The sequence below is a fragment of the Pelmatolapia mariae genome, linkage group LG14 (genome assembly GCF_036321145.2).
Source record: "Pelmatolapia mariae isolate MD_Pm_ZW linkage group LG14, Pm_UMD_F_2, whole genome shotgun sequence".
In the NCBI taxonomy this organism is placed as follows: Eukaryota; Metazoa; Chordata; class Actinopteri; order Cichliformes; family Cichlidae; genus Pelmatolapia; species Pelmatolapia mariae.
The window spans coordinates 30,476,020-30,490,982 of record NC_086239.1 but is presented as its reverse complement, the minus strand read 5'-3'; the positions used below and the strand labels follow the sequence as shown (position 1 = coordinate 30,490,982).

The 14,963-nt window shown below is 37.7% G+C and overlaps 1 protein-coding gene and 1 pseudogene across 1 annotated transcript; both read left to right on the top strand.

The window, feature by feature from the left end:
- The first annotated feature begins 6,349 nt into the window (after positions 1 to 6,349).
- Positions 6,350 to 12,470, top strand: LOC134640688 (olfactory receptor 7A42-like; annotated as a pseudogene).
- Positions 12,471 to 13,425: 955 nt separating this feature from the next.
- LOC135932095 (olfactory receptor 2AT4-like) lies at positions 13,426 to 14,391 on the top strand. Its single transcript, XM_065471913.1, has one exon. It carries the CDS (start codon positions 13,426 to 13,428, stop codon positions 14,389 to 14,391), a length of 966 nt encoding a protein of 321 aa, XP_065327985.1.
- Positions 14,392 to 14,963: the final 572 nt, after the last annotated feature.

Below are 14,963 nucleotides of genomic sequence, written 5' to 3'. Positions count from 1 at the left end.
TAATCAATTTCAAATCATGCTTTTTATTTGTTTTTGTTTTTAATGTCTCTGTAAAGCACTTTGAATCACCTTGTTGTTGAATTGTGCTATATAAATAAACTTGCCTTGCCTTCTAGTTTATTCTAATTTTGTATTTGTTCTTAGGGGTTGAGTTGTGTGTTTCTATCATCCCTACCTGTGTCTCTCCTCTGTGTTCTGTTCGTGTCCCCAGTTGGTTGTGTAAAACAGTCTGTGTGTTTCCTGTTTTACTTTGTAGGTTTGTGTCTCGTTATGTCCATTAGTTCCAGCTGTGTCCCCGCCTGTCTGCCATTTCCTAATTGCCTGGTGTGTGTATTTATACTGCGTGTCTGCCTGTGCTCCTTGTCGCGTCGTCTGTGTTCATCCACTGTGTTACCCTGCGTACTCTACATTACTTCGTGAGCTCCCTGGTGTCCTCCCTTCATGTTCAGGTTTGCTGCTCTATGGTTTAGTTTCTCCCAGTTTAGTTCATCCTTAGTTCTGTTTTGCCATCCCCACTTTATGTTCGGTATTCTTAATAAACCACCCTCACATCCTAATAAGTGCTGCATTTGAGTCCTCCTTTCCTCTCATCACACGGCCGCTGCCCCGAGCCGTGACACAGATGCTGGCCGGTGTGTTTTTAAAAAAAAAAAAAAAAAACCTCAGTTGTTTGGTGGTGGCTATGGTGGAGCTTCCACAGATTCAGTAACATTAGCAAGTGGTGGAGGCCAGCAGGTGGATGAGGGAGAGGGGAGGCAGGAGGAGGAGAGACCCGAGGCAGCCGCCGGTCCAAGTATCAGGTGAACTGAACTTCAGGTAAGAAGTTGTGACCTGCAGTCTGAGTCAGATATAAACCAAGTTTAGGTGTATTTTATTTTTGTTATGCTGACTTTTTACAGTCAGTTTCAATAACTCGTACTGCGTACTAGCTAGCATGATGGAGTTTCTATACAGCTGGGTCGGTGCCAGGGGCAAAGATTTCTTACTTTTTTTGACAATATTTGCTGTTTGTGGGACACACTACTAAAAATATAAAAAGCATACAGTACGTAATTGAGATGGAACATTTTAACAACAGAAGTATAGATAACCCCTCCCCCCTCCCAAAGTGGTTTGTTCCAGCTCGGCTCTCCCCTGCTCTGTAGTGATGGGATTTCCGGCTCTTTTTAGGGAACCGGCTCTTTCGACTCACTAAAAAGAGCCGGCTCTTTAGGTTGTTTTGTTGCTTTAATTAATTTATTATTAACAACAATATAAAATTATGCACAAAAGGAATTACTAATGTAAAAAAAAAGTGCTTTTATTTATATGTTTATATATAAATATATGCGGTGGCCCCTAGAGACAAAGCACATACAAACTCCAAAAAGCACATTTCTAGCGTTAACTGAACTTCAAAACAGAGCTACCTAGATCACTTAAATTACACAATTGAAAGCATATGTGTATTTATACACAAGCACTCATATATATATTCAAATAATTCAAAAAAAATGTTCATTTACCTGTTACTACCACAGACCAAATCCGGTCGTTGGTACTTGCTGGCTTGTGTAGCCACTAGGTAACAAAAGCTCAACACTGGGCCCTAGCATCCTGGAGCACTTCTGTTGTCTTTTGTATGTGTTTTGGAGTTTGTACGTGCTTCGGGGTTTGTACGTGCTTCGGGGTTTGTACGTGCTTCGGGGTTTGTACGTGCTTCGGGGTTTGTACGTGCTTCGTCTGTAGGGACCACCGTAAATACTTTTATTTATTCACTCCACATAAAATGTAATAAATAAATCATATAATACAAAAACCAACTATTCACATTTCAACTTTTAACTATTTAAATTTTCAGCTTTTTCATTTTAAACAAATTTAAAGTGAAACAACACAAAACACTGCAAACCACAACACAATTAAATATAAATTAAAATATGAAAACAAAAAGAAGATGCACATTCTCTGTCATATGGGCCTGCATGAATAAACTTTCTGTATCATTTATCATCTGCAACTGAAAATAGTTGCGGATGATTACTATACCTTCTTAATGTGACGTTGTTGTCCCTGGCTCTCTTTCTCTGTCTCTCCCTCTTGCTCTGTTCCTGTGCTACTGCCAGTGTAACTATCGCCCCTCCCCCCTCTTCCCAGCGCAAGCACAAGGCTCGCGTGCGGAGTGAAGCGGAAAAAAAGTGCGAGAGAGAGGGTGAGAGAAAGAGAGAGGGGGGAAAAAAAAAAACACGGCTCGCGATAAGGAGCCGGCTCCCGTCGTTCACGTCAAAGATCCGGCTCTAAGAGCCATTTCGTTCGCGACCGACCCATCACTACTACCAATGGTACCGCTGAATTGGGACACAGCCACACTGGCCTTGAGTACATTCTTTGATAGTCATGTCAATGTGACACAAGTTACTTTCCTTCATAAAGTTTGCTCTCCAACTTCTGTGTCTGTAACATTTCCAGAACATAGCTACACTGTAACAGTGTTTACTGGCAAAAAGATATAGCTACTGTAGTACACCATCAAGGGTCTTCATAGACCCAAGTTTCATTATAAAAGCTACTTGAAAGTTATGTAACATTTTTTTCTTCCCCAGAAAATGGAATGAAATGCCTGAGCTACCTGCTAATATTAGCCCCTTCATGAAGACAAGCATTAAATAGATGTAGTGGGACAAATTTAACATGGAGCGAGCTTTCTTTAATTTTTTGCTTTTGTTTTCTTAATTGTTCCAAATGGTGTGGCAAAGTCTATGGGCAGAAATCTGTGCCATCAGAAACTGAATTTGAATAAGTTAAATTCGAATCTGAATTGTAACTTGAATAAATGCTTTTGAAAACTGAATTTGAATTAGTCTAATTTGAAATTGAATTTATGGTTTGAAAATGATCATCACTAAATTGAAATTGAATTTTATATATTGAAAATGAATTCATTTGCTTTGAAACTGCATTTTATCCTTTAAAAATTCAGCTCTCGAATAATTTCAGTTTCACTCTCACCATTCAGTTTCAGTTCTACAATTCAATTTCAGTTCCAAAATTCAGTTTTTTGGAACTTACTTCCGGTTCCGGTTCAAGCGCAGATTAATAGAACTACGTTTTACCAGCGGGTCGAAAGTGTTACTGACGGGATTCTACAACATCTTGAGCTCAATTAAGACTTCAGAAGTCATTCGTCATGTCGAATGACCAGCGGATAAACTCTCAGGTTGGTAATAAATGTATTACATGTATAAGAACAAGCGTCATGTTAACAATTGATAGCCGTACACTAACTTTTATGCTTATTGTAGCTGTTAGCTAAAAACGCTAATTTAGCCTAGTTTGCCCTGGATTCAGCTTTGACAAACAAATATGATCGACTGTTTCTAGTAGAAATCCAAGGTTGTCATCTTGTACCCTGTCAGAGCCCTGTATGCTTGCAGAGACCCCTACAGTAGGGAAACATGCAAAACGGTGTCCAAACCTTTGTATTTGAGCTTTATGTCTTACACAGCATCCCAACTCTTTAGCTAACTTAATAACTTCAGCTAAAGTGAATAGTTAGTCTAATTCATTAGTGCAGCATTACTGGATCACCTCTGTTTGAAGTGATATAATATGATATACAACTATCACTGAAACAGCAAACTTTGTAAATAAACATCACTTCTCATTCTCTAAAGGTTTGGCCACAGCTGTAGATTACACTATCAGTGCTTTTTCACTCTTGACAATAATTACATTTCTAAATTCTTTGTGCATTTACAGGTAAACAATATCTAATATTTTATCTAAATGACTGCTTTGTCTTTGAAAAGGTGAAGAGCCTGAGGCCGGTGATAGTCCAGTTCTACTCCAAGTACATCCTTACGGTGGCTCACAGGACAAGGCCACATTCCTGTCCTGCCAGAAGAGAAGAGAAGCTCTTCATGCAGTTCAACCACACCTGTTATATTCCATATGACAGGGGTCTCAAACTCCAGTCCTCGAGGGATGCATGCAACTTTTCCATGTGTCCCTGGTGCAACACACCTGAATACAATTAGTAGGTCATTAGCAAGAGTATAGAACTTGACTGCATGCTGAGGTGGCAGCCCCTAACCCCTACCTACTCACATATATTTACTTAAATTTACTTATTTGGAAACATATACTTCTAAAATACTTTTATTGCACCATGTCCATTCACTCATAAGCTGCTGTAACGTGAATCAAATGGCTGAATTGCCAACTCAGCATGCATTCAAGTTCTATACTCTTGCTAATGACCTACTAGGTGTGTTGCAACAGGGACACATGGAAAAGTTGCAGGACAGCGGCCCTCGAGGACTGGAGTTTGAGACCCCTGCCGTATGGTGTTCATGCAGTTTTCTACCCCACAGTTACAGCATGTCTGACTGCCTGTTCAGGATATGCAAAAATATATGAGTTTAAGCATGTGATGACAAAGGCCTTCCATTATGGTGTTTGTCATCACATGTCACAGACATCTGGATGATCATTTGGAATAAATAAACTAAAAACTTGTTACTTCATCTTTTATCTTTATTATTATTCTTATTTTACATTTTTCATTGTTAGGCATTAGGTTTATTTGTAGTAGTCCTTTCCAACTTCTTTCCCTCCATGTTACTGTGTCAGCATCTGTTTGGGGTTGGGAGTGGAACAGAAAGTAAGGAAATCCAAAGTGCCATTAAAACCAGGAGAGGTTCTTGTATTTCAGAAGAAGGGATTAATTCAAAAGAAATGACCTCAATGCCATATTTTATTTAGGAACCCTAGAGAGCACTTTGCAAAATAACACATTCTTATAATTTCACCCTCAGATGAGCCAAGCTACGACTGTCAGGGAAGGTGATGTAGGTACAGAGCATGTGAGAGTGGTTAAGTTAATGTCTCTTGTCTAGATGAAGGCACAAGAGGGATCAATGGCAAGGCGTAGAGATTCAGTATCTTCAGTCTTCAGTGGACACTCCATTTCTGGCACAAAACACCTGTAAAAGATGGTCGATTTAGGAGGTGACATGACAACTTCAGCCTGTCAAACATAGTAATGGAGTATGTTTTAAAAAAAAAAAAAAAAAAAAAAAAAACAAACAAACAAAAAAAAAAAAAACTAAGCATGCACTCAGTACCCTAAGAATTATTATGGTAGTTAAACACAGTGATAGTCACATATCATATCACTTCAAACTGAGGTGATCCAGTAATGCTGCACTAATGAATTAGACTAACTATTCACTTTAGCTGAAGTTATTAAGTTAGCTAAAGAGTTGGGATGCTGTGTGAGACATAAATAAAGCTAAAATACACAGGTTTGGACACCGTTTTGCATGTTTCCCTACTGTAGGGGTCTCTGCAAGCATACAGGGCTCTGACAGGGTACAAGATAACAACTTTGGATTTCTACTAGAAACAGTCGATCATATTTGTTAAAGCTGAATCCAGGGCAAACTAGGCTAAATTAGCGTTTTTAGCTAACAGCTACAATAAGCATAAAAGTTAGTGTACGGCTATCAATTGTTAACATGACGCTTGTTCTTATACATGTAATACATTTATTACCAACCTGAGAGTTTATCCGCTGGTCATTCGACATGACGAATGACTTCTGAAGTCTTAATTGAGCTCAAGATGCTGTAGAATCCCGTCAGTAACACTTTCGGCCCGCTGGTAAAACGTAGTTCTATTAATCTGCGCTTGAACCGGAACCGGAAGTAAGTTCCAAAAAACTGAATTTTGGAACTGAAATTGAATTGTAGAACTGAAACTGAATGGTGAGAGTGAAACTGAAATTATTTGAGAGCTGAATTTTTAAAGGATAAAATGCAGTTTCAAAGCAAATGAATTCATTTTCAATATATAAAATTCAATTTCAATTTAGTGATGATCATTTTTAAGCCATAAATTCAATTTCAAATTAGACTAATTCAAATTCAGTTTTCAAAAGCATTTATTCAAGTTACAATTGAGATTCAAATTTAACTTATTCAAATTCAGTTTCTGATGGCACAGATTTCTGCCCATAAAAGTCAGCTGAAAACAAATAAATGCAGGTTATTGTAAGAATGTGAGCATTTACTTCCAATCCACCTTTATCCTTCCATCGAGGGGATGACATCATTTTTTTTGCGCTATCTGATGCAATATAGACATTTCATATTCTTATGTCTAATTTGATTGGAAGAAGGAGCTGTCCAATCAAAACTTACTTTTCTTACAAGTCTTAAAATGAGAAGTTTAAATATTGCCCAGTAAAAACAGTTGTTTGACTGAGCTCAGATATGTTTGTAAAATCAGATAAAGAAGATTTACAACATACTTTATCCATATTTGCTTTGCTTTTTTCCCCTTCTTCTTCTTAACTTCCCAACTGTATATGTCTTTACAGAATAGTTCAATCAATGTAACACACTTTATTATAGGTGGTTTTGACACACTCAGTAGACCTATTGCTGTTGGTGTGGTTATACTAATAATCTATCTTCTTGCTGTTCTTGCCAATATGGCAAATATCATGTTTATTATTTCTGACAAGAGATTACATAAACCAATGTATCTTCTGATTTGCAACCTTGCTGTTGTTGATATAATGTACACCTCCAGTTCCAGTCCAACAATGATTGGGGTTCTACTTGCAGGTGTTAATACTATATCCTATGTGGAGTGTTTAATTCAAATGTGTGTTTTCAATTTGGGAACAGCAATGGAGTCGTTTGTTTTAGCAGTTATGGCATTGGATAGATTCATTGCAATAATTTATCCTTTTCAGTATCAAAGTTATTTAACAAACACACGTTCTTGTTCTTACATTTATCCTGTGGTTCATTGCCTGGTGTTTTGTGTGTTATATGCCTGCAACAGTTGTCCCCCTCCCACACTGCAGCTCCAAGTTGAAGTACAGCTTCTGCGAATTTGCTGCTGTAATAGGAACAACCTGTGTTAATCCAGAGAAATATTTCAATGAAGTTGCCACTATAGTATTTTTTATTTTCTTTTTCACTTTTGTTTTCATTTGTCTTTCATATTGTGGAATCTTACTTTATGTGAAATTACTTTCAAATAATGAAAAAAAGAAAATGGGGAGCACTCTTGTGAGTCACTTAATTTGTGTAATTGTTCATTACTGTCCTGCGTTTGTGCGCATTATCTTCACCAGGTTTGGCGTGGTATTAACTCTTGAGGAACGCCAAGGTTTAATAATTGGTGCAGTCCTCGGTGCATGTCTTATAAATCCTTTTGTGTACTGTCTTAGAACGAAAGAAATTAAACAAAAGCTCCTTAAGATTTTGAAAAAGTTTCACACATCTGACTAAAATCTTGTGAACTGAGTGTGCATTTTTAAGGATGAAAACAGTAATAGCCTTACCTTACATTGGTGCATATTTTCTGGACATTTTGTCACAAAATGTTTGAAACGCCATTCACCTGGACTGAGACAGAAGTGAGAATTATTCTATTTTGTGGGTTTTACACAAGATATTTGCCTTACCTTAACTATTCAATTCAGTTTACACAAAATTTAGGGAAAAAAAAGATTTTGATTGTTTTTTAATATTCAGTGAAACTGTATCTGTGAGCAACACTATGCATTTTTCCTGCTATGCTGTAAATATTCATACTTAATTAAACAAACTAATCAACTTTAGTAATTATTTATTTGAACTGCCTCAATAATTATTTTGTTTGTTTACAGACCTTTAGTTATATCTGATCAGGTGTTTGGAACCCAAGGATAGTACTTGAAAGCAGCAAGAAGTTTTTATTACATTTCAAAAATGATCAAAATGAATGAACGGCTCCAACACCAGCCTAACATAGTTTAGAGAGAGTGGACTGCTACATTTTGACAGACATTTCAGTTTGGTTTGTTAAATTATCCTATATGAGATAGACATAAAACAAAAAATGTTGCTCTGTGTGGGCACACCTGGAAAAAAAATGACACAAGTAACTTGGCTCCCAGTAAAAGAAAATGCTTGCTTGTGTTGGTAACATCCCCCTCTCATTCCAAATAACTGAGCCCTGCTAGCAGCAACTTTTACAGCTACACTGAAAAAATAAGGCACATGTTTTTGGCTCTAAATTCTGCCTAATATGCATTAAATTCCCTCCCACAGACCTTTGTAAGTCATGTTTCTATACAGTCTCGTCCCATAATTTTGCACCCCTGAAAAGGAAAAGTCTACACATAGATATGCAATGACGTCAGACACAAAGTCACCTTTGTGACAGATTTTTAATGCTTTGTACACAGCCTCTCTTATTTGCACACATCAGGCTTTTGAAAATGTGTAATTTTATCTATATTTTAATTGGAGAATTTGAGACAGTTTTTTTCAACAAATTTGTAAATTACTTAAAAAATGTTTACAGAAGGACATGTTGTTGAGGAAGCATTGGGGATCTCTGCTTGGGCACAGGTAGCAAACACACTGTAAATTCCATGCCCAAATCCCACTTAATTGTGCCTAGGCCTACATCTTTAAGAATGCCATGGCATGGTTTAATTGTTATTTAGTTATTGCTCATGTCCAGCTGAACCCCTTAGGTCACAGCTTGCAGCTGTATTCAAGCAAATCTCTGGTAGGTTAAGTAATCATAGGCATGCATGGTATGGATAGATGAGTGCAAGTACCTTTTTTGCAAAGCACGATCACATGTGGCTATTTTATTGACTAACAGGCTTCACGGTCATGGCATTTGTTTTTGTGTTTTCAGAAAAATAAATTCATGCTGCACAGTCAGAATAAAAACAAGCAAAGTCATAAGAATAAAAAAAAAAATGTTGTCAAGTGGGCAGTACATGTTGTGACTAAGCCATTTAAATTCAATTTACGCCCAGCTGTCTGGGGTCTTTCTGGGTAAACTTTTCCCTGTGCCTGGGGAGGGGGGGGGATTCGTTTTGGTACTGCAGCTTTCTCCCACAGTCAAGAAAGCTTGCATGGAGAGTTGATTGTTGATTCTAAATTATCCACAAATATGAACATGGATATGCAGTTGTCTTTCTCTGTGTGTCAGCCACTTTGACTGGGAACCAGCCCAGGGGATTCTTCGCCCTATTGTGGCTGGGATAGGCTTCAGACTTTCCACAGCTTATAGATAGCAAATGGAAAGAAATGGAAGGATGGAGTTGAAGTATTCTAATGAAAATCAAGGTGCACATAATCAAGCTGCCTTTGAGTTTTATTTACCTTTGCAAAGCAGTCAAACAACAGTACAGAGTACAGAAGTATTTTGCATGTAATGTCATTCTTAAGGCCCTTTCTGTCATGTGCTGGCCGTGTGAAGCAGGCAGGAGAGGACCCAAACGCAGACTCACAGAGGCGAACATAAATTCAAAAGGCAGCTTTATTGCTGAACATCAAGAAATACAAAACTAACTAAACTTGGAATGCACATGAAACTAACCAGGCAGGTAGGCAGAACACACAACGGGGAATGAGGGAGAATGCAACACTGGACTGAGGGAGACAGAGGCTTAAATACATCGTACAACGACGAGGGAACAGAAAACACATGAGGAACGCAGCTGTGACAAATTAGACATGATGAGACCAGGGAAACAGAACTGAACACACTGAATATGGAACATAAGACCTTCACAATACAACAGGAAATGAAGGAACACAAGACTGAGATATGAGTTTGACAGAGGAGTGGAGGAAAGGCAGATGAAAGGGAGCGAGGGAACACGTGGGAGCACGAGAGAGAGACACGACGGGCTGGGGAAACATGGGAATGAAACACAGGGGAAGCCTAAATGTACAAAAGCTATCATCAGGATTACCAAATGAACCTACAATAACAAACCATATTACAAAATGACATCCACACACAAGAAACTCAAAATGTTGGGTCAAAATGACCCAAAACCATGACACTTTCACATTGGACACAGCATGCACTGCAAGCGCTGCACTGACCACTAGCTGGACCAAATAAATGACCCAAAATTTGTGTTGTGGTGGCTGCTGTGCTCTTCCCGTGTGCCATTTTTTGTGACTGCTCTACATTTTCTAGATGTTCCCTGTCATTTTCAATTATATATATTTCATGCATTCTTGAATGGAAATATGTATTTTGAGTTTCATATGATGTCTTAATACAAACCTCCTGTATGGAACTCAGTCTGCATTTCACATTATTTTGCAGCTGACAAGTGAATTTAATATAATATTAATATCATGTTAGATAACAACCAATGTATTAATTTTTAGTATATAAACCAAAACTTCACACATGCCCATGACTTTTATGTCTAACAACAATTTATTTCAGTGTTTAAAAACCTGAGATGCCCAATTCAGTGGAAATACATTTCCACAACACTGCGTTCCTCGAGAGGTCCCTATATACACATAAACTGGTGTCATAAAGTTACTTGCACTCAGACGCTCAGACTCAAGTTTTCAGTTTGGAGGAATTGTGACTCTTCAGCCTGGCTACAGTGCTGAAGAGAAACCTAGGGTTGTTGTTATTTTCTTCAATATGATGAATAGTAGGATGCCCTTGCTTTACAGAGGGCTTTCTTATAGAGCGGCAAACTCTTTACAGGCTAAATGAAATTCTAAATTTGTGAGATTATATTTACACTCAAATTTTGGAGTGATCTACTTTAAGGTACGCATTTGAGAGTTATACCAGGGAGTCAAGTACTTCTGATTTGAGACTGTTTTTCAGAGTATCCATACGAAGTGAGGATATAACACTATTGTAGATTATTGACTTTTGTCAGAATAGGGTTCAGGCAGCTGCTCTTTAATAAATTGTGCAATCATTAGATTAAGCTTCTTTAACAAAAGCACAAAGGACAACAAGATGGTTCACATACAGAAAATTTTCTGGGGAGTAATTCTCCTGGTGGCAATCTTGGTCTCATCTTGTTCTTCACAGCACAAACAAATGAGTGGTTTTCAATTCAGATGTGTAATAATGTGGGCCCAAATTTATCAAGCCATAATGTTGATATATCTATATATCAAATACAGAAATAAAAGACACAAGTATTGTGTCACAAAGCTCTTTGAGGTTCATTACTGGAGCTAGGTACTGATTATAATTCACTCAAGAGGGGTGAGTATGACACATCTTTCCTGTCAGCCCTTTGTAAACAAAAAAGTCATTAACCTAATGAGCAAACGTAAGAGGTAACACAGTGAAAGTTGTGTCTTGTTTTGTAAGAAAGTTTAGTTGGACAAAAGATTAAATCTATTTGTATTTTGGTATAATTTTATATATTTCAAATGAAATGAAAAGATTTTTTTTAAATTTACTTATATTAAAAAATAATAAAAATACTAACATTATTCCTAAAAATAAAAATATTTTGTGATGCATACATTTATCCACAACACATTTATGCGTTTCTACACAAATACCAGTTCAAATGTTAAATTGTGGCTCAGAACCTATTCAAGAGATAGACCAGTTTATTTAGAATGGTTAAAAAGGCTTTAAGTGCTGTATGAAAGTGTGTTAGTAAATATGAACATGCTCAGAGCAGAAGAGTGCTATACCAATGCATTTATCTGCTTAATTTATGCATAATAGGCTGCATCTCCTCAGTATAAGGCATGCATATGTTTTATTTAATCACAATTAATTTTGTGCTTAAAAATTGCTCCAAAAATTGTTCTACTGTTCATAAAGTCTGTCTATATTATAATTCATTGGTTCTGATGAAGCCCTGTGGCATTTTGTGCCAAAGTATGTAAGTAGAATTAGTAGAATTTGAAATTATTAATGATTTCTAATCCATCCTCATCTACAACCTCTCCCTGTCACATGCCACTGTCCTTCACTAACTGAAATCAGCAAGAATAGTCCTAGTCCCCAAGTCCACCACCATCATTGCACTACAATGACTACAGACCCATTGCACTGACTCCAGTGGTTGCAAAGGGCTTTGAGAAGCCCTTTGCAACTAAAGCACCTAAAGGACTGCCTCCCACCCAGCTTCGACCCCCACCAGTTTGCCTATGAGGCCAACAGGTCCACCGAGGATGCAATTTCCACTGCCCTCCACTCTGCTCTGCATCACCTGGAGAATCCTGGGACCTCAGTAAGGATGCTCTTTGATTTCAGCTCGGCTTTTAACACCATCATGCCAGACATCCTTATAGCTGGTATATAAGTATATAAGAACTTAGGCTACATGTGCATGGATCAAAAACTTTCTTACAGACCGATCACAATCCGTCAAGGTTGGCAACCAGAGGTAATCCTCCCTGTCACTCAGCACCGGCTCACTATAGGAATGTGTACTGAGTCCTCTCCTATACACCATCTACACCAGTGACTGCACCCCTACGCATCCCTGCAACATCATAATCAAATTTGCAGACGACAACACTCTGATGGGACTCATCACCAACGATGAGATCCAACGTCTGACAGACTGGTGTGACCAAAATAACCTGACCCTCAACACCAGGAAAACCAAGGAAGTGGTCATGGACTTCCACAAGATAAAAACTGATCCCCTCCCCTCTCCATAAAAGGCGACTTTGTGGAGAGGTTGTCTTCCTTTGAGTTCCTCAGTACCCACATTTCCGAGGACCTATCCTGGATTAAAAAACACATCAGCCCGGTACTGAAAGCCCAGCACCGCCTCCATTTCTTGAGGGTTCTGAGTTGGAACAGGCTGCAGATTGACCTACTAGTGTCCTCCTATCAAGCTACAATCGAGAGTGTGCTGTTACACGCCATCCCCATGTGATACGCTGGCTGCACAACAGCGGATAAGAAGAGGCTCCAGAGGGTCATCAGAACTGCAGAGAAGGTGATCGGCTGTCCACTGTCCTCCCTGTATTCCATTGCCAGCTGTAGATTTCATTCCAGAACCAGGGAAATTGTAAAAGACCACCTCCGCCCTAACCACCATCTATTTAACATCCTGCCCTCCAGAAAAGGGTTCAGATCCATCAGGTGCAAAACCAAGAGACTAAAGAACAGCTTTAGTTCAGCAGATGTGCAATTAACATCCCTATACTTAACAACCATAACTCTTCCACCCTTACTTATTTTTTATTATATTTTATTACGATGCCCTTGTACACACCCCCACAATGCTTACTGTAACCCAAACATCATCTTTTTCTTTCTTGTATGTTGTTTTCTTTACTTTTGAACCTTTGTGGTCTTGCTACCTAATTTTACTGTGCAAGCAACTGTACAATGAGAATAAAAAGTTCTAATTTCTAAGTCTAAGTGATCTGCAGTCTCTGGAGACATGTAAATACAGAGGAATGATATCCAGCGTGATTGGATGAGGAAGCTTCCAAGTTAAAGCTTCCTGTTGTTATGAGACTTAATGTGTGAGAGCACTGTTAACCTAAACAGTGCTGTTTGGGTTTAGAAATGTTATAACTGTTTTTTAAACAACTGTATGTGCTATATTGTTACTTCTTCAACTGCATCTTGAAACTTTTTGTAATTTAATATTTCTTAAATATGTCTTTACAGAATGCTTCAATCAAACTAACACATTTTATTATAGGTGGTTTTGACACAGTCAAAAGGCCTGTAGCAGTTGGTGTGGTTATGCTGATAACCTATTTACTAGCTGTTTTTGCAAGTTTGGTCAATATCATCGTCATTGTTTCTGACAAGCAGTTACATAAACCAATGTATCTTCTGATTTGCAATCTTGCTGTTGTTGACATTTTCTATACCTCTAGTTCCACTCCAACAATGATCGGGGTTCTACTTGCTGGTGTTAATACCATATCATATGTGGAGTGCCTAATTCAAATGTATGTTTTCCAGTTGGGAGCAACAATGGAGTTGTTTTCTTTAACAATTATGGCATTTGATCGATTAATTGCTATAATTTATCCTCTTCAGTATCATAGTTATTTAACAAATACATGTATACTAGTATTTACATACATTCTGTGGATTGTTGCCTGTAGTTTTGCGCTTTTTACACTTGTAACACTTGTACCGCTCCCTCACTGCAGTTCAAGGCTTAGGTACACTTTCTGTGACTATGCTGCAGTAATGCGAACCACTTGTGTTAACCCAGAGAAATATTTCAACCAAGTTGCCATTATATCATTTTTTGTGTCATTTTTCACATTCACTTTCATTTGTCTTTCATATTGTGGGATCTTATTTTTTGTGAAAATATTATCAAATAATGAAAGAAAGAAAATGGGAAGCACTCTTGTGAGTCACCTGATTTGTGTAATATGTTTATACTGTCCCCTTTTTATCATTGTTATTTTGACCAGGTTTGGTGTGGTATTGACTCTTGAAGAACGCCAAGGTTCATTAATTGGCATCATCCTCGGTCCATCTCTTGTAAATCCTTTTGTGTATTGTCTCAGGACAAAGGAAATTAAAATTAGGATCTTTAAGATATTCAGGAAGGTTAACCTCCTAAGACCCGAACTCTTTCATGGCATGCATTTTTAATTTCTCTTTGCTATTTGGGTTGATTAGGACCTGATGAATGTAAAAAAAAAATACCAGATTTTTTTTTTTGTTGTGTGTTTGTTTTTTTTACCTGATTTTTGTTTCTGAGAAAAATGAGATCCACATATGAGGACATTTGTTTTAAATTTCGATAAAGCAGTGGCAGTATAATGTCCTCATAATGTCCTCCTACGCCAGGTCCTAGGAGGTTTATATAGCTGGTTAGAGTCTTGTGAACTATGAATACACTTACTTGTAATATAATGGGCACAAATATTAAAATATCTTTTTGTTGAATCAACTACTAAAATAGCAAATTTCAGGATAGGAACAGACCGTGAAAAGAAAAGAAAGATGTCAAAGGAGAAATTTTGCAATTTTCTTCATAGATTTTTTTTCTGTAAAAAAAGTGCTACTAACTCACAAATGGATATATTACATGAAATATTAGTGCTGACAGTAATTGTCAGATAACTCTTTGAAACATCTTTATTAAGCTGCAACCTGAATGTATCCTATGCTGTGGCAACAAATGTTTTGTAAGGCAAATACTTTCCCTTACATTATTATTA